The sequence below is a fragment of the Thunnus albacares genome, chromosome 13 (genome assembly GCF_914725855.1).
Source record: "Thunnus albacares chromosome 13, fThuAlb1.1, whole genome shotgun sequence".
Classification (NCBI taxonomy): domain Eukaryota; kingdom Metazoa; phylum Chordata; class Actinopteri; order Scombriformes; family Scombridae; genus Thunnus; species Thunnus albacares.
Genome location: NC_058118.1, coordinates 10,450,161 through 10,470,979, shown reverse-complemented (window position 1 = coordinate 10,470,979; position 20,819 = coordinate 10,450,161). Strand labels below are relative to the sequence as shown.

The window sequence follows — 20,819 nt, the reverse complement described above, 5'->3', positions numbered from 1 at the left end:
CCCACTCTTTAGCTCATCTGCTCAATTAGTTGGTTTATTAATTAATTACATAAAAACATCTGAATGAATAATCCATGCAATTAGGACTATTGCACATTGTAATATAAAATATTAGGAACTCATTCCTACTGTTTTGAGGTGTAATAGATTGTGACCAAACCATGTGTTGATTGTCAGTGGAACAAACAAAGACCTTGAAGGACTAATAAAATCACCACAGTGTCAGGCTGGGCACCAAGATTAGTCTCACCAGTTCAGTATCCAACCATATGTGAAATATGGTTACGATCTCCTCTTCTGTTCCTGAGTTATGGCGTTGAATAATGTCCAGAAAAGTGTTTTTGTGGAGCATTGTGATGCAACAGTGAAGTTGACCTTTGACCTTTTGGATATAACATGTCATCACTTCATCATTTTATCCTATTAGACATTTGTGTGAAACTCTGTCATAATTAGCGTATACATTTGTGCCAAATTTGAAGAAATTCCCTCAAGACATTCTTGAGATATCACGTTTACGAGAATGGGACTGTGTTTGATAACACAATTAGAAACAATAGTTTTTAATATTCTTTCATGCACTACCTAGATAAATGCTGGTTAAAAATCATAATAATGTCTTTATGTGCAGTGAAAAATGGGGTGTCCTAATTTCTCACTGTAATCACTAGAAGGCTCTGAAAATGATCATTCCGTGATCATTAACTCTCTCATTTTTTAGAGTAGTGTGTATCATGATGGCCTTGACGTTGGTATGAATCATCAAGGTCTCCAGACCAGAAAACTCTTGATACAACTCAGTAATAATACAACAATACAGATCAAACTGATTTTAATATATTGATAATGACTATACTGATATTAACACTGTTAATAGATTCTTTTGGAGACAATGATTTATATATTCTCAAAATGGTGTTAAATAAAATGACCAAAAACTAATTGCCACTGAATCTCTGAAAACACAGCTGAGCTGCAGGGTGTAGTCTGCTGTTTACACTGTATTTGATAGGTCTGTACAAGCCACAGAGAGTGGAGAGCACATGGCATCAATTTGGGCATAGCAGGTACTTTTTGCCCGAGGCCCCCCTAGTGGATTAATCCAGCCACGCAGTTCTGAAATGGTTGGTTACTGTACACAGTCAAGCCAAAATCAAACACTTCATCAGGAAATAATCTTGGCTGAAAAAAGTACTCTTCACACCATTGACAGCTTTGACATTTTATTGTTCCATTAATCATATCTTACAGGTTTTGTAAGCAGTTCCAACTTGAAAATCCACCAACTGTTAGTAATTATAACTAATTCTATAATCCATGTCACCTTTCTTTCCTTAAATGAAAACGTATGTATACAGTATGATCCCTTCAAAGCCATATCTTCATTGGGGAGTGGAAGATCAAACAGGTGTGAGGCAGTGCAGTGACACACAAAGAACTCAGGTCACACGTGAAAAAGGAGAGAAAAGTCTAAAAGTTCTGGCAGGCCACGCTTGGATAGGGGTTTGATTTTCTGCTGCATGGTGAGGCTTCATCTACATGAACTCATTGAGGAAACTATTTACTGTCCCTTCAGGTGTCTCCTCCACAGGCAGTCCGAGACAAAAGGAGGGGACCACGAGGAGATCGGGGTCCTTGATCTCGAGTTCAACATCCGTGTTGCTGTAAGAAAGGGATATAGAAATTACATTGTGGTCATTCATCCTAACCCTAACCATTATAAGTTGCAGAAAAACCCCTGTAGTGTTTATTGCTTCAAGCATTTTACCAACCTGATTAAGAATGATGTGGACTCAGTGAAGTAGAGTGTGCTCACAGGCAAACATCCCATGGTTACAGACATGATGTAGTGGCCTGAAAAAGAGAAAACATTCAAGTCATGACAAATGTCACCAGTATCAACTCTATATCTTAATCCCAAAACAGGCTCATGCATCATTCTATAGCATCTCCCCCACCTTTCAATTCTGGCATTGATCCTGTCCACGCGTTGATCTTTAATCCCTCCCCTTCAATGGATGGACTCCCACTGTGTAGCGTAGACAAAAACGTGGCATCATCGGGAATATCTAGCGGTTCCAGGGTTGATTGCAACGACTTTTTCTCACAGCTCTGGTTTTTGCTGTCAATCTCGTAGAATACCCCCTGCCAAGTGTAACAGTGACACACACAACGACACAGATTTAAAAGTCACAGCACAAAACCGTTTACGTGCTCTGTGATATTTATTCAAGCAAGGAATCCGTTACCTCTTCAAAAAACATCAGTAGATCCAGACCTAGTGATGTGTTCGTGGGGTGGCTCTCGTTTGATCTGAAGCGCAGTTTCTTGCCCATTGACTCGTAAGTGAACGCACCAAATGCTCTAATCTCACCCTTTAGGGATATCTGGTTTCATTCAAAAGCATACATTGGGAAAGAAAGAGAGAGGGTTTAATTATATATTGAAAACAGTTCCAGCCCTGGTGCTGTAAAAATCATAGAAAACTCACCACAGTCATGAATCCTGTCATATTGGGTGCATCTGAAAGAGAATAGTTTCAGTTAGAGGGCTCTTAACACACGCTAAAAACAAAGTGTCAGACATTAGGCACATTTTTAGATTAATATAAATCTAATGGTCTTGAAAGATGCCTAACACATGGACAACTCATATGTAATTGAAGAACAAAAAATGATGGAGCTGCTCATTCTTACGGCAAGGCTGATGGTGCTCTGCATGGGTGGTGGCAGTCAAGCACATGAGGACGAAGAGCGTGATGGCTGCATACATTTTCGTGTTCCAGAGAGAGACACAAGATTAAAGGTAGAGATGGCAAAAACAACCCGAAGCGCATCTAACTTTCAGTGAAGTTACGGCTGCTTTTATAGGGCTAGATAGTGGTGCAGTCGGTAAGTATTGCGTAAAAAGACCCAGGATGATAGCCCCCTGGACTTCAAACATCAAGCTGTCTAAACATACAAGTCTCTGTCCTGGCTGGTGGTGACCCAATGAGAGGATTTTCATAGGCTATCTTTTGTGATTGTTCAGCTGTCCTCAGATGTCCTCATGTCATGTTTATCTTGCCTCATGCTTTCAAAAGTGTCTTTCAGTGTGTCATGTGTAAACTGAAGGTGGGAAATAGAGATATATCTATTTAACTGTACATTTATTGATAACAGCTTCCAACCTACAAAGATAACATGGCCAAGAAGTACTGTATGTAGGCCTATAGCTATATTTAAAAAAAAAAAAAAAAAGCCTAGATTGGCCAGACATGGGAGAATTTGTTTGCCAGAGACTGAAACCTTCTCACTTTCTGTTCCATAATTGCTGCGGAACCACATTTGATGTACCACACAGGTTCCAAGAAGTAGTTCCTCATTTCTAACAGTCTTCTAGTGTCAAAAACTGCACATACATTATACTGCACAGTGAAGATAAAACATGCATGTGAAGTAACAAAATGCGAAACACATTTTTGAGTGGAGGGAGACTCTGATCAATTTAAATTTACTTTTATGAGGTCTTAATTTTACAATGAACATTTGATTTCATTTCATGTAATTTTTGTTTTGTAATAATTAGTTAATTCTTCTCAGGAGTGAAATCCCATCAACCTTGATTTGATGATTCATTGATGATTGATGACTATGGGGCCTCCAATTGTAAAATACAAAATCCTAGAATAGCCTCTATCTGTGCTATCTGTCAACTGAAACCTTCCCAAAAGAATCAGTCTAAAATGTATTTATATGTGTGTGGAGGTCTTAAACTATAGTGAGGTATTACATTTATCACTGATATCCACAGTCACCCAGAGGAAGATAATCACAGAAAATATATTCACAAACTGTGATCCAAATGATTTTGACCATAAATCACTATATGTGCGTTTGATCAGTGTTTGAAGCTAAACTATCCAAAGGTCAGGTTTCATATTTTTCCATGTTTACACCCCCCAGGTTGTTTCCCCTGTCTGTAACTGGAGTGTTGTCCATTACTAACACAACTACCTGTGTGTTCAATAAGGTTAATGGATGAATATTTAAGTGCAATTCAGAGCCCTAACTCGGGTACTTTAATAATCTTGGTGCCTGGTTAGATTTTAGGTGGCTATCACAACTGACAAACTGACTCCATTAAATGTTTTTATTTGAATGTTACAATTTGTTGTAACCCTTTATTCAGAAAAAACATTACACATAGACAATGAAGAAGAAAAGCCAGGTGTATGTATAATGTCTCTCAATGTAATAGTGAACTAACACATTTTACAATCCCCACTATGAAGCTGTATAACAGACTGAAGAGTCTTGGTTAGCAGTAAATTAGGCAGCCCCCCAAAACACCCTTATACTTTCTTTTCTAAAAGTGATCCAAACTAAATAGAAAGCCTGTGGTGTTTATACCAGATCATCTGCATGAGCCAGGCCAGAAATGTGTTGTTGTCACAACTACACTTTGTGCAGCTGTCTTTTGTTCTTCTACACACCAAAATGTCCCTGTTGTGTCAGGGCTTTCAAGCAAACAAGTCAGTGCACTCTGACAAGGGAGAGACAGCAATAATTTGTTTATCTCATGTATTTGACCGGGTTAAAGATGAGTCTTCCTTATCTGATACTGTAGGCTACAATTGTTTCAAAAATTCCAAAGGTTTTGGTCGTTTTTATGTCAGGAACGTTCTTCATTGGAAAAGGCTGCATTTATGTACACGTTACATTGTAAAAAGCAAAAATGAAGTTCCAGCTGCACTGAATTTGTCTTGAATATGATCTCTTATGGAATAAAAGCTTTTTTTCTGGTTTGTTAGTGCACTTGTGTTTGTGTTTGTTGTGTGACTGTAGCACATTTTGCTCCTTAAATGTAATATTAGTGGCACTGGTTTCTTATGAAGCTAAGTGGTCACATCTGTACAAGCATGTGTCATTTTTAAATAAATTGACTTCATGAACAGGTAAACACACCTAAAGAAGATAGAAAATAAATGTTGTCATTTAGGACAAACTAATTAAAATTTTTCTTCCTCATTACAGTTTTAATTTTTAAAGGTTTTATTGAGTAGTAGTAGTAGTAGTATTGAAAACTGAAAACAATAGCTTAATAGCCCTTCTGACAGCAGACAGTTTTGTCTGTCATTGCAGGAAAAGCACAGGTGTTACTCATGACATAACAAGGGCTCTGATTTATTCAAGTGTCCCAGTCAGCCATGACATTGAGACAGAGATCCAGCATGTACAATATGGGTACCCTGAAACTGAAGCAGCTAATGGAATTCAGCTGTCATTAATTTTATTATTTGCACCTGTGCTTTTCCTACTGAGACATGTTAAAATATCTTCTGTGAAAAAGACATTGATGTCTATCTAAACTTTGATATTAGCATGCTATAGGCTTTTTAAAAGTACAGAGTAGCCCTCTAAATACTTCTATGAAAATCTCCTCTAAATTGTTCAGAGCCCTTGTAGTCATGGACATGTGATTAACATGTACTTTGCTTACTATAAACTAGGATGCTATTCATTAAAGAAGTCACGAAATGGAAAGAAAATGCATAACAAAACTAAATGAGATACGTGTAACCACAAACATATGAGATTGAAAATGAAGGGAACATTGCGGTGGGGCAATGTTCCCTTCATTTTCAATCTCATTCATTTGTAGTTATCAAAATGAGGGAAGCCCTTCTCTTAATGCACCACTTCTTCTTCTACCAACCACATCATGACAGTTCAAGAAGACTCAATATTTGCACGGAAACGACATAATTTATGTATAGAGTAAATAGTTGGGGGCCTAATATTGATCCTTGTGGGACACCTCTATCAACAATCTGGGGACTTGATTTAAAGGCATCAGCAACAACAGTCTGAGCTCTACCAGAAAGATATTTGAAATATCTAATGAATCGAAATGATTACATAACTACTATGTATTCCCATTAACAGGCCCTCGTTATCCTGATGTTACTTTTGAACAGAAAATTGAACAGTTTTGCAAAAAGCTGGTATTTTTGGTATGAATTAACAATTTAAAGGGATTTAAAATGATTTAAGAGATTCAATTAGATTTAAAGTAACACTACACATATACAAGCAATACACTTGATGAAAACATTTCAAATATTTCAGGCAATGCATTTGTATTCATTTATTTTTGCATAAAGAAGAAATATGTATCAGTGATAACATTATGAAACGTGGTGTAGAGTAGATTCATTTATATATTAATTCAATGAATTGGGTCATAAATGTCTTGGGGGTTACAATAGGTTAACCGAGGAGCTGAGGTTGACCCGAGGAAATCACGTTAGCAATCTCAGTGTCTTCCTTTAAATCACTTCTCAAATCTTACTTTTACAAGAAGGCTTTATTATAGTAAATCTGTTGTTTGCCCTGTTTCTATTCCTCTTTTATCATTTTAATTTCACGTGTTTTTATTGTACACTTTGCTCTATCAGGTCTTATGGTCTAAGTTTTGATTATGTTTTTGATGTTTTTATCCTGACTTAGTGTACTATTTTATCTTGTTCTGTAAAGCACTTTGTATCTGTTTAAAAGTGCTATACAACTTAAGTTTATTGTTGTCATTATTATTATTGTTGTTGTTGTTGTTGTTATTGTTGAATAAACTTCCCTTATTTTAATTTTCATTGTTGTCTAATTAAAAATTGTCACAGCTACACTTTGTGCTGCTGTCTTTTATTTTTCTACACACCAAAATGTCCCTGGTGTGTCAGGGCTTTCAAGCAAACAAGTCAGTGCACTCTGGCAGGGGAGAGACAGCAATAATTTGTTTATCTCATGTATCTGACTGGGTTAAAGCTGAATCTTTCTTATCTGATACTGTAGGCTACAATTGTTTCAAAAATACCAAAGGTTTTGGTGTTTTTTATGTCAATAACCAGCTTGTTCTCTCTCCCAACTCGTCACATATCGAAGCTTGGTCAGGACCCCATGGCGTCACTTTTTAATACTCTGGGTACCCCTTTAGCGTCATTTACAACGTGCAGGGTAGTCTGATAGACTTCTGTTGAACTCCCACAATGTCTGAAATAGACGCCATGAGACTGATGACGTCTATATGAGGTTACAAATTTCAGCCTCGTCGCCAGAATAAAACGTTGGCATTGTACGTTTCTGCAAAGCACAGATGCGTTGAATATATACATTTCAAACCCTGTAATACGTAGCATATTAACATTTCAAAAATACGTATCATATCAACATTTCTGAAGTGACGTACTTCACATGTCATCTATGTAAGCTGACTGACTTTCTTATTAGGAGGTGGAGGGGTCAGTGGGTGGCTTGCGATGTTGTTGGCAGAAAGTTGGAAATCAGCAGAGAGCACGGCTCGCGATCACCTTGCAGTTGTTATTTTATTTTTTATTTTAACTCAAACCATGATCTTTCCCTAATCCTAACCAAGTGGTTTTTGTACCTAAACCTAACCAGACCTTAACCACCGCATTGTCACACCATAAAATATAATGATTTTTTAACAGTGACTGCCATGATACTGCGCGTTGGAGAATTATGCTAAAGGGGTACGCAGTGCGTTAAAAAGTGACGCCACGGGATCCTGAGCAAGCTTTGATATGTGATGAGTTGGGAGTGAGAACGTGTTGCAATAAGGTTCTTCACTGGAAAAGGCTGCATTTATGTACATGTTGCAGCATTGTAAAAAGCAAATCTCATGTATCTGACCGGGTTAAAGATGAGTCTTTCTTATCTGATACTGTAGGCTACAGTTGTTTCAAAAATTCCAAAGGTTTTGGTCGTTTTTATGTCAGTAACGTTCTTCATTGGAAAAGGCTGCATTTATGTACACGTTACATTGTAAAAAGCAAAAATGAAGTTTCAGCTGCACTGAATTTGTCTCGAATATGATCTCTTATGGAATAAAAGCTTTTTTCTGGTTTATTAGTGCACTTGTGTTTGTGTTTGTTGTGTGTTTGTAGCACATTCTGCTCCTTAAATGTTATATTAGTGGCACTGGTGTCTTAGGAAGCTAAGTGGTCACATCTGTACAAGCACTTTGGTGAGAATGTGTCATTTTTAAATAAATTGACTTCATGAACAGGCAAACACACCTAAAGAAGATAGAAAATAAATGTTGTCATTTAGGACAAACTAATAAAAATCTCTCTCGAATGTAAAAGCATCACAGTTTTAATTTTTAAAGGTTTTATTGAGTAGTAGTAGTAGTAGTAGCAGTAGAAGTAGTAGTATTGAAAACTGAAAACAATAGCTTAATAGCCCTTCTGACAGCTGACAGTTTGATCTGTTCATTAAAGAAGTCCCTAAATGGAAAGAAAATGCATAACAAAACTAAAAGAGATGCCTGAAACCACAAATGAATGAGACTGAAAATGAAGGGAACATGGGGGATTATGAAAATGAGGGAAGCCCTTCTCTTAATGAACCCATTCCCCTTCTACTGACCACATCATAACAGTTCAAGAAGATTCAATATTTTCAGGGAAACAACATTATTTATGTATAGAGTAAATAGTTGGGGGCCTAATATTGATCCTTGTGGGACACCTCTATCAACCATCTGGGGACTTGATTTAAAGGCATCAGCAACAACAGTCTGAGCTCTACCAGAAAGATATTATTTTAAATATCTAATGAATCAAAATGATTACATAACTACTTTGTATTCCCATTAACAGGCCCTCGTTATCCTGATGTTACTTTTTGAACAGAAAAGTGAACAGTTTTGCAAAAAGCTAATTAACAATGTAAAGGGATTTAAAATGATTTAAGAGATTCACTTAGATTTAAAGTAACACTACACATATACAAGCAATACACTTGATGAAAACATTTCAAATATTTCAGGCAATACATTTGTATTCATTGATTTTTGCATAAAGAAGAAATAAGTATCAGTGATAACATTATGAAACGTGGTGTAGAGTAGATTCATTTATATATTAATTCAATGAATTGGGTCATAAATGTCTTGGGGGTTACAATAGGTTAACCGAGGAGCTGAGGTTGACCCGAGGAAATCACGTTAGCAATCTCAGTGTCTTCCTTTAAATCACTTCTCAAATCTTACTTTTACAAGAAGGCTTTATTATAGTAAATCTGTTGTTTGCCCTGTTTCTATTCCTCTTTTATCATTTTAATTTCACGTGTTTTTATTGTACACTTTGCTCTATCAGGTCTTATGGTCTAAGTTTTGATTATGTTTTTGATGTTTTTATCCTGACTTAGTGTACTATTTTATCTTGTTCTGTAAAGCATTGTATCTGTTTAAAAGTGCTATACAACTTAAGTTTATTGTTGTCATTATTATTATTATTATTATCATTATTATTGTTGTTTTTGTTGTTGTTTTTGTTGTTGTTATTGTTGAATAAACTTCCCTTATTTTAATTTTCATTGTTGTCTAATTAAAAGTTGTCACAGCTACACTTTGTGCTGCTGTCTTTTATTTTTCTACACACCAAAATGTCCCTGGTGTGTCAGTGCTTTCAAGCAACCAAGTCAGTGCACTCTGGCAGGGGAGAGACAGCAATAATTTGTTTATCTCATGTATCTGACTGGTTAAAGATGAATCTTTCTTATCTGATACTGTAGGCTACAATTATTTTAAAATATATTGTTTTCAACCATTTGTGTTCTTTGCGTTATGTATCAGTGATAACACTTTAAAACATGGTGTGGGGTAGATTAATTTATATAAACTTAGCACATTTTAGCAAATTTGGTAGATTATTTCTTTGTTGTAACAATGCTTCTTGGCAATAACTCTTATACCGTTGGAAAGCCTGTTTATTTCCCTTTTAAATGGTGCCACATTTGTAAGGAACATGCATTTGTGGGATGAGCAGCAGAGCTGAGTATGTGGGTTGTGCCCAAGAAAAATTTGCCAAATCTTCTCTGCCAATGCCAAACAGCTTATTTTGCTGTTGCTATTGACTCTTGTTTTGAGCTTTTGGCAGCACCTATGAGCATGGGCCCTGCTACAGTGGTCAGTGTCTACTCCAAGAATCGGCATGCCACGCACTGCACGCAGCCAATCTCCTGTCTCATAGGGCTGCCAGAAGGCCTGCCATGACTGCCCTTCACCGTCAGGCCCGTTAACGCTGGTGTCGGCAACACATGCACTGGAACCTGAACATGTGGAGGAACGTTATGTTCAGCGATGAGTCCAGATACTGCCTACGGCAGTTGGATCGTAGGGTCAAAGTGTGGGGAAGACACAAAGAATGCTATGCTGATTGCTGCACCGATAGAGTAACATCTTTTGGTGGAGGCAGTGTGATGGTGTGGGGCGGCATCTCCCTCACTGGAAAAATGAAGCTTGTCATCATTGGAGGTAATCTCAATGCAGAGAGATATCGAGATGAGATTCTGCAACCAGTGGCAATCCCATATCTCCACAGTCTGGGACTGAACTCTATCCTCCAAGATGACAACGCTCGCCCCCACAGGGTGGGATTTATCAGAGACTACCTCCAGAATTTGGGAGTGGAGAGGATGGAATGGCCCACCAGCAGTCCTGACCTCAACCCTATTGAACACTTGTGGGATCAGCTTGGGCGTGCTGTTCGTGTTCCAGAGTGACCAACACAACCACGTTGGCTGACTTGCAACAAATGCTGGTTGAAGAATGGGATGCCATCCCACAGCAGTGTGTGACCAGGCTGGTGACCAGCATGAGGAGGAGGTGCCAGGCTGTTGTAGCTGTGTATGGTTCTTCCACACGCTACTGAGGCTCCTGTTTGCTCCTGTTGACCAATATGTCTTGTTTCTTCAAGCTTCAATCATCCAATCCACCAAACACCAAACAATGTCAATGGCAGAATAAGCTGTTTGGCATTGGCAGAGAAGATTTGCTCATCCCACAAGTGCATGTTCCTTACAAATGTGTTACAACAAAGAAATAATCTACCAAACACAAATGTCCTTACTTTTTGTGCTAAGTTTATCAATTCAATGAATTGGGTCATAAATGTCTTGGGGGTTACAATAGGTTAACCTGAGGAACTCACGTTAGCAATCTCAGTGTCTTCCTTTAAATCACTTCTCATATCTTACTTTTACAAGAAGGCTTTATTATAGTAAATCTGTTGTTTGCCCTGTTTCTATTCCTCTTTTATCATTTTAATTTCACGTGTTTTTATTGTACACTTTGCTCTATCAGGTCTTATGGTCTAAGTTTTGATTATGTTTTTGATGTTTTTATCCTGACTTAGTGTACTATTTTATCTTGTTCTGTAAAGCAGTTTGTATCTGTTTAAAAGTGCTATACAACTAAAGCTTATTGTTATTATTATTATTATTGTTGTTGTTGTTGTTGTTATTGTTGAATAAACTTCCTTTATTTTAATTTTCATTGTTGTCTAATTAAAAATTGTCACAGCTACACTTTGTGCTGCTGTCTTTTATTTTTCTACAAACCAAAATGTCCCTGGTGTGTCAGTGCTTTCAAGCAAACAAGTCAGTGCACTCTGGCAGGGGAGAGACAGCAATAATTTGTTTATCTCATGTATCTGACTGGGTTAAAGATTAATCTTTCTAATCTGTTACTGTAGGCTACAATTATTTTAAAATATATTGTTTTCAACCATTTGTGTTCTTTGCGTTATGTATCAGTGATAACACTTTAAAACATGGTGTGGGGTAGATTAATTTATATAAACTTAGCACATTTTAGCAAATTTGTGTTTGGTAGATTATTTCTTTGTTGTAACAATGCTTCTTGGCAATAACTCTTATACCGTTGGAAAGCCTGTTTATTTCCCTTTTAAATGGTGCCACATTTGTAAGGAACATGCATTTGTGGGATGAGCAGCAGAGCTGAGTATGTGGGTTGTGCCCAAGAAAAATTTGCCAAATCTTCTCTGCCAATGCCAAACAGCTTATTTTGCTGTTGCTATTGACTCTTGTTTTGAGCTTTTGGCAGCACCTATGAGCATGGGCCCTGCTACAGTGGTCAGTGTCTGCTCCAAGAATCGGCATGCCACGTTTGACTGATCTGGATAGGGCCCGTGCCATAGGGCAACTTCAAGCTGGTGTTCCGCAAAACCAAGTTGTGGCATTATTTGGAGTGAGCCCTAGCACCATCTCCAAAGTGAAGGCCAAGTTCCATGTAACAGGGGATGTCAGAGTCAGGCTGCGAAGTGGGCGTCCCAAGAAGACGACACCCCAAGAAGACCGTTTCCCCACCCTGTCAGCACTTAGGTACCGTAGGCTGTCTTCTACAGATTTGCAGTCAAGGTTTGCAGGACGATATGGCCAACACCTTTCTGCCCAGACAATTCGGAACAGATTGCACGCAGCCAATCTCCTGTCTCATAGGGCTGCCAGAAGGCCTGCCATGACTGCCCTTCACCGTCAGGCCCGTTAACGCTGGTGTCGGCAACACATGCACTGGAACCTGAAAATGTGGAGGAACGTTATGTTCAGCGATGAGTCCAGATACTGCCTACGGCAGTTGGATCGTAGGGTCAAAGTGTGGAGAAGATGCGGAGAACACTATGCTGATTGCTGCACCGATAGAGTAACATCTTTTGGTGGAGGCAGTGTGATGGTGTGGGGCGGCATCTCCCTCACTGGAAAAATGAAGCTTGTCATCATTGGAGGCAATCTCAATGCAGAGAGATATCGAGATGAGATTCTGCAACCAGTGGCAATCCCATATCTCCACAGTCTGGGACCAAACTCTATCCTCCAAGATGACAACGCTCGCCCCCACAGGGTGGGATTTATCAGAGACTACCTCCAGAATTTGGGAGTGGAGAGGATGGAATGGCCCACCAGCAGTCCTGACCTCAACCCTATTGAACACTTGTGGGATCAGCTTGGGCGTGCTGTTCGTGTTCGTGTTCCAGAGTGACCAACACAACCACGTTGGCTGACTTGCAACAAATGCTGGTTGAAGAATGGGATGCCATCCCACAGCAGTGTGTGACCAGGCTGGTGACCAGCATGAGGAGGAGGTGCCAGGCTGTTGTAGCTGTGTATGGTTCTTCCACACGCTACTGAGGCTCCTGTTTGCTCCTGTTGACCAATATGTCTTGTTTCTTCAAGCTTCAATCATCCAATCCACCAAACACCAAACAATGTCAATGGCAGAATAAGCTGTTTGGCATTGGCAGAGAAGATTTGCTCATTCCATGTTCCTTGTGCATGTTCCTTACAAATGTGTTACAACAAAGAAATAATCTACCAAACACAAATTTCCTTACTTTTTGTGCTAAGTTTATTAATTCAATGAATTGGGTCATAAATATCTTGGGGGTTACAATAGGTTAACTGAGGAACTGAGGTTGACCCAAGGAACTCACGTTAACAAACTCAGTTCTTTTAAATCACTTCTCATATCTTACTTTTACAAGAAGGCTTTATTATAGTAAATCTGCTGTTTGTCATGTTTCTATTCCTCTTTTATCATTTTAATTTCACTTGTTTTTATTGTACACTTTGTTTTATCAGGTCAAAATATCTTCTTTGAAAAAGACTAATCACTGCTGTTGTCACATTTTAGACTTTTTAAAACTGCAGTCCTTTAAATGCTTTTATGAAAATCTCCTCTAAATGGTTCAGAGCCCTTGTAGCCATAAACATGTGACTAAAATGAACTTTGCTTACCATAAACTGTGTAGCATAGGATACTGTTTATGAGAGAAGTCCTAAAATGGGAAGAAAATGCAAAACAAAACTAAAAGAAATGAAACCACAAATGCAGGTGAGGGTGGGAGGTGGGGGGTATCTAATGAATGACTACATAACTAATTTGTATTCCCATTCACAGGCCCCCATTATTCTGATGTTACTTTTTGAACAGAAAATTGAACAGTTTTTGCAAAAAGCTGGTATTTTTGGTATGAATTAACAATGTAAAGGGATTTAAAATGATTTAAGTGATTTGTGATATGCTAGACACTTGATGAAAACACTTCAACTATTTGAGGCGATACATTTTTATTCACTGACTCTTGCACAAACCAGAAATATGTATCAGTGATAACACTATGTACTATGTGATGTAGAGTAGATTAATTTGTATATTAATTCAACTAATATAAATGTCTTGGGGGCTACGATAGGTTAACTGCAATTACACAGTAATAAACTGTGAGACAGAGACAGAACAGAGACAGAGATGGTTTTGCATGTCTGTTTTACGGCCGCAGACAGATGAGTTTTGAACCCTCTTTAACACTTTCTGTAACACTGACAAACTATGGCCTCATCTCTGCAGAAGTACAGTACAAAGAAACTGTCTAGACTTTCCTGCTGGCATGCAAGACTCAACAATATGCAAAAGTGAAACTGTTGCATCACAGAGGTAGGTTGAAACCACCAGTTGTTAAGTGTTTCTGGTGAAGAGGGATTTTTAATGATTTTATGCAGATTTTCTGATATTTTGAAACTAATTGCAGGGCTTATCACAGCGGAAAGGAAACTTCACAAAAAGATCTCATCTTTGCCCGACCTGTTTCTCCTACACATATTGTAACTCCTCTAGACACCACTATGAGATATGTATATTTTGTCATACCTGTACTCATATGTGGGGTCCAACATTAAACTTTTAAAACTTGAAAATGTGACTTTACAGCATGAGAAATGTGTGTCATTATATGCAAGCGTTACCTGCCTCGTTACAAAAGGTAAAAGATGTTCACTGTTAGAGACCCGCAGCTGTGGAACTCCCTACCTGAGGAACTCACGTTAGCAATCTCAGTGCTTTCTTTTAAATGACTTCTCAAATCTTACTTTTACTGGAAGGCTTTTGTATAGTAAATATGCTGTTTGTAAAGTTTCTATTCCTCTTTTATCATTTTAATTTCACTTGTCTGTATTGTATGCTTTGTTCTATCAGGTCCTAAGTTCTTTTTTATCCTGACTATGTGTACTACTATAATTATTTTTATTGAATAAACTGCCCTTATTTTAATTTTCTTTTAACTGTTGTTTAATTAAAAGAAAAAAGTACCAACTTAAGTCCCATTTTGTTCACAATATCTCAGTCTTTCTCGAAGCTTGTTTATATGTCTGTAAATTAGGCCTACATACTGGTATTACAAAACTCTTCTTTTTTAGAAGCAATTTGATATCATCCATTTGTCAGGTATGAAAAATGTTTCACAGAACAAAAACAACGCAACAGAAATGATGGAAAATAACATTTATTATCTTTTAAAAGTTCCTCTATCCTGGCAGCGTGGACTGGCACATCAGATTAATGCATTATAGTCTATTTAACAATAGATTTTAAACAATTCAAATTTACTTTTATGAGGTCTTAATTTTACAATAAACATTTGATTTCATGTATTTTCATGCATTTTCATGCAGCCTTACTATGCAGACCACTCCGCCTGACAGATTTATGGGTTCATGTTTATGTCAAAAGCAATTTATGTTTCTAGTCTGTATAGCAAAGATTCTTAGGTTGGGAATGTAATGTTGAATTTCATTTTCTGTGTTTGTTCAGCATGACTTGTGCACTTTAAGCTATAGTTATGTAATTCTGAGACAGTTTGATTTATGATGGTTTATATATTAAGAGGATTGTACATGATTATATTGTAGGCTTCTACTTTACTCATGGATGAAGTTATGTTTTTGATTTGTCCTCAGCCCAGAACAGCTATTGCCTTTTATTTTTTTTCTTGTCTTTCCCTCCTCACCTACTGTGTGTTAGTCTCATTAGCCCTGCCCTGTTCCCTGTGTCTTCCCCAGCCTATCACTTCCTTTCCTGTTCTCCTGTTCCACCTGCACCTCATTTTAGTTTGTATTTAAGTCCTGGTTTTCAGTTTAGTGTTGTTGGATCCATTCTTCTGCTCTGCTTTGGTCTGTATTGTTTAGTTCAGTTCTATTCAGTTCAGTTTTGCCCTGCACTGCCTGTACTCAATCTTAAATAAAGAAGTTATTCTTCAACCTTGCTCTGGCTGCAGTCTCCTGCATTTGGGTCCATCTGCTCCACTGACAGGTGCAGGACATTTATCTCTGATATCCACAGTCAACCAGAGGAAGCTAATCACAGAAACGATACACACAAACTGTGATCCAAATAATTTTGACTACAAATCATTATATGTGTTTTATCAGTGTTTGAAGCTAAACTATTCAAATGCCAGATCTCACACATGATAGCGCCGGCCAGAGGGTGTTAAGGAGAATTCGCCAGAAAGAACATGGTCAGATTAACTAATGATACCGTTTGCTTTCTGGACCACACGCTTGTTCCAGATGGAGGACAGGTCTTTCTGCTAGACTCCAATGATCTTGGAGCAGACTTTAACAATGCTATTTAGAGTTTCCCTTGTCCTTAACTGGAATGTTGTCTATAACTAACACAAGTACTGGTGTGTTCAATAAGGTTAATGCATGAATATTTAAGTGCAATTCAGAACCTTTACTCGGGTACTTTAATAATCTTGGTGCCTGGTTAGATTTTAGCTGCCAAACTGAGTCCATTAAATGTTTTTATTTGAATGTTACAATTTTTTGTAACCCTTTATTCAGAAAAAACATTACACATAGACAATGAAGAAGAAAAGCCAGGTGTATGTATAATGTCTCTCAATGTAATAGTGAACTAACACATTTTACAATCTGTATAACAAGCTGAAGAGTCTTGGTTAGCAGTAAATTAGGCAGCCCCCCAAAACACCCTTATACTTTCTTTTCTAAAAGTGATCCAAACTAAATAGAAAGCCTGTGGTGTTTATACCAGATCATCTGCATGAGCCAGGTCAGAAATGTGTTGTTGTCACAACTACACTTTGTGCAGCTGTCTTTTGTTCTTCTACACACCAAAATGTCCCTGTTGTGTCAGGGCTTTCAAGCAAACAAGTCAGTGCACTCTGACAGGGGAGAGACAGCAATAATTTGTTTATCTCATGTATTTGACCGGGTTAAAGATGAGTCTTTCTTATCTGATACTGTAGGCTACGGTTGTTTCAAAAATTCCAAAGGTTTTGGTTGTTTTTATGTCAGTAACGTTCTTCATTGGAAAAGGCTGCATTTATGTACACGTTACATTGTAAAAAGCAAAAATGAAGTTTCAGCTGCACTGAATTTGTCTTGCATATGATCTCTTATGGAATAAAAGCTTTTTTTCTGGTTTGTTAGTGCACTTGTGTTTGTGTTTGTTGTGTGACTGTAGCACATTTTGCTCCTTAAATGTAATATTAGTGGCACTGGTTTCTTATGAAGCTAAGTGGTCACATCTGTACAAGCATGTGTCATTTTTAAATAAATTGACTTCATGAACAGGTAAACACACCTAAAGAAGATAGAAAATAAATGTTGTCATTTAGGACAAACTAATTAAAATTTTTCTTCCTCATTACAGTTTTAATTTTTAAAGGTTTTATTGAGTAGTAGTAGTAGTAGTATTGAAAACTGAAAACAATAGCTTAATAGCCCTTCTGACAGCAGACAGTTTTGTCTGTCATTGCAGGAAAAGCACAGGTGTTACTCATGACATAACAAGGGCTCTGATTTATTCAAGTGTCCCAGTCAGCCATGACATTGAGACAGAGATCCAGCATGTACAATATGGGTACCCTGAAACTGAAGCAGCTAATGGAATTCAGCTGTCATTAATTTTATTATTTGCACCTGTGCTTTTCCTACTGAGACATGTTAAAATATCTTCTGTGAAAAAGACATTGATGTCTATCTAAACTTTGATATTAGCATGCTATAGGCTTTTTAAAAGTACAGAGTAGCCCTCTAAATACTTCTATGAAAATCTCCTCTAAATTGTTCAGAGCCCTTGTAGTCATGGACATGTGATTAACATGTACTTTGCTTACTGTAAGTTGCGTAGCATAGGATGCTGTTTATTGAAGTCAAGAAATGGGAAGAAAGTGCATAACAAAACTAAAAGAGATGCCTGATCGACAAATGAATGAAAGTGGAAATAGACTGAGAGTAAATAGCGTGTCACAAGGGAACTTTAAAATTACTGTATGAAAGGAAAGTGCGGGGGCGAAGGGGGGTGGGGGGTTATGAAAACGAGGGAAGCCCTTTTCCGAATGCACCCCTTCCCCTTCTACTGACCACGTCATGACAATTCAAGAAGAGCTCAGCTTGTTTCTATCTGAGAGGAAGTCAGCTTGTTTAAGTAATTTCCTCATGTCAAGTAGCTTACTGTATGTTATGACTAATAATGGCAGTACCCTATTATTTACCAAAACATAATAAGTTATTATTATTATAATAAGTCTGAGCTCTACCAGAAAGATAGTATTTGAAATATCTAATGAATCAAAATGATTACATAACTACTCTGTATTCCCATTGACAGGCCCTCATTATCCTGATGTTACTTTTTGAACCAAAATTGAACAGTTTTTGCAAAAAAGTTGGTATTTCTGGTATGAATTAACCATGAAAAGGGATTTAAAGTTAATTAAGTGATTCAATTAGATTTTAAAGTGATACTATATACTAAGGGTGTGCCCAAATATGAATACATTATTCGGCAAAGCACAAATAGTGTTTTTTTTATGAATATTTGTTTCATAAAAATATATTCGAAAATGATTTGTTTTCGGGAAGAAAAAAAAAAACCCATGTCAAATACCAGCACGCAAGTCGGTTACATCGCTATCTCAGTCTCTCTCCTCTGCTTCGCTGTTACGTCTATCATCAGATCTCAACGAGGGGAGTCACATCCACTTGCTACATGGTGCACATTTCCTTATTTTGACATCAATCCCGGAGTTCGGGGTGTTCCCCAGAGATAAAGCTGAGCTACTGACACATGTGAAGTGCTCCAAAGGGACTCCATAGCCTGTTGCTCCCCTTCTCCTTTCCACAAAATTGGGTTGTAAAAAATAGGCAATAAATGAAAAGTGCAAAGCAAGAATCGCCTTTGAAGTTCTTCCCTACATGTTACACGGTGTGCTGTGTCTGTGTTATGTGCGTATAAATAGGTAGAGGTCTGTCTGCAATGAGGCGATGAGTAAAGTTTTAGCTCAGTAATCAGTGCAGTCGTCTATGATCTGGGAGACTCCAGTTTGACTCCTTTATATGGTAGTTTATTCATGAACACCTATTGTAGCACTTTAATTTTCTAAAATTAAAAGCGTAATAAAAACAAAAATAGGATTTTGAAGCCTCTTTTCACTTTTATTCGAATACAAATATAAATACAAATAATTTTGCTGCCTCAACAAATACATATACAAATACAAATACTGGGCTCTCTGCACATCCCTACTATATAATGTATATATAAAGTAAACATTTAATGAAAACACTTAAAATATTTGAGGCAATACATTTTTATTCACTGATTCTAAACCCGAAATATGTATCACTGATAACACTATGAAAAAAGTGGTGCAGAGCAGTTTAATTTGTTAATTCAACATATTGGGCTACCATAGGTTAACTGCAATCACCCAGTAATAAACTGTAGATCAGACACAGAACAATTTATAGTTCTTGTAGTGGCTGCAGACAGATGAGCTTTGAACCCTCATGATCACTTACTGTAACACAATCAGGTCTGCAGAGGTACAGTACAAAGAACCTGTGTAGACTTTCCTGCTCGCAAACAAGACCCAACAATATGCCAAAGTGAAACCGTCACACCACAGAGGTAGGTTGAAACTGCCTGTTGTTTAATGTTTCTTGTGAAAAGGAATTTTCAAGGATTTTATCCAGATTTTCTGATATTTTGAAACTAATTGCAGGGCTTATCACAGCAGAAAGGAAGCTTCTCGTCTCATCTTTGCCCTGCCTGTTTCTCCTACACATATTGTAACTCCTCTAAACACCACTATAAGATATGTATATTTTGTCATACCTGTTCTCATGTGTGGTGTCCAGAATTAAACTTTTTAAAACTTGGAAATCCAGCATGAGAAATGTGTCATTAAATGTAAGTGTTACCATTGAATAAACTGCCCTTATTTTAAGTTTCACTGTTGTCTAACAATTCAACAATAATTTATAAGTTACTGCTCTGCCCTCATATAGTTTAATAATGGTAAGGTGAGTTATAAAAATCAGCTGCCCTGCCTTTTGTACACTAAACAACTTGTTGATTACACCAGAAAAACAAACCTATACAGCACAGCATACACTTTAAACGATATTCATTGTGTTCACTGATCGATAAATGAAAGCCTTAATCGACATAGAACTTTTTTCAGGTTTCACAATGACGATAAAATATCCCCAGATGTCATTCCTTTGAATGTTGGGTGACTTCCCATAGTGTATGCATTGGATTAATCCCTGACTTGGAATTCACCTCCAAGAAATGATCAACTCCTTCATGGTTGTGCAGTTTTCTGGAAGAGAAAGCTGTTCCCTTATCCATAAGGAAAACCAAAAATATATACTTTCAATAATGCTTTCAGTTATACAACTGAAGCATACTTTAATAGAATGTGGCAAAGGATCTGACTAAATGAAAATTAAAGTAAGCATTTCAAGGCTAGAGATGTGCCTGAGGGCCATATGGAAATCTGCAGTCAAATAGTAATTTTTTAAAATAATCTTTATTTATTCAGGGAAATTTGACTGAGAGCCCAGCTGTCTTTTGCAGGAACGCCCTGACCACAGCTGCAGTTATGTACATTTATACCTCGAAGCTGCCAAGTACAACCACAGTCTGACCACAGAGCAGCTCCACTGGAGGAGATGGGGTGAAGGGTCTTGCTCAAGGGCACCTCAGTGGTAGTAATGAGGGAGAGGCAAGTGCTGCTTTTTCACTTTCCTCGCCCAGATTTATCTGGTCCAGGGATCGAGCTGGAAAACTTCTGGTCACAAGGCCGCAGCTCAAACCTTTAGGCCATCATTGCCAAATGGCGAATCATGAGTTCCTTCATGAGGATA

The 20,819-nt window shown here is 37.6% G+C and overlaps 1 protein-coding gene across 1 annotated transcript; it reads right to left on the bottom strand.

Moving 5' to 3' along the window:
• Positions 1-1,210: 1,210 nt before the first annotated feature.
• Positions 1,211-4,414, bottom strand: epd (ependymin). Its single transcript, XM_044370798.1, has 6 exons — positions 2,697-4,414; positions 2,492-2,523; positions 2,250-2,387; positions 1,959-2,145; positions 1,773-1,854; positions 1,211-1,662 (listed from the first exon to the last, which is right to left on the bottom strand). The coding sequence occupies exons 1-6, from the start codon at positions 2,770-2,772 to the stop codon at positions 1,536-1,538; spliced, it is 642 nt and encodes a 213-aa protein (XP_044226733.1). The 5' UTR covers positions 2,773-4,414; the 3' UTR covers positions 1,211-1,535.
• Between the last annotated feature and the right edge of the window lie 16,405 nt (positions 4,415-20,819).

Coding starts and splice junctions, on each gene's coding strand:
- epd (XM_044370798.1), bottom strand. CDS start 2,772: ATGTATGCAGCCATCACGCTCTTCGTCCTCATGTGCTTGACTGCCACC. Junction 2,146..2,249: donor TACTGATGTTTTTTGAAGAG/GTAACGGATTCC, acceptor TACACTTGGCAG/GGGGTATTCTACGAGATTGA. Junction 1,855..1,958: donor ATCAATGCCAGAATTGAAAG/GTGGGGGAGATG, acceptor TCTCTTTTTCAG/GCCACTACATCATGTCTGTA.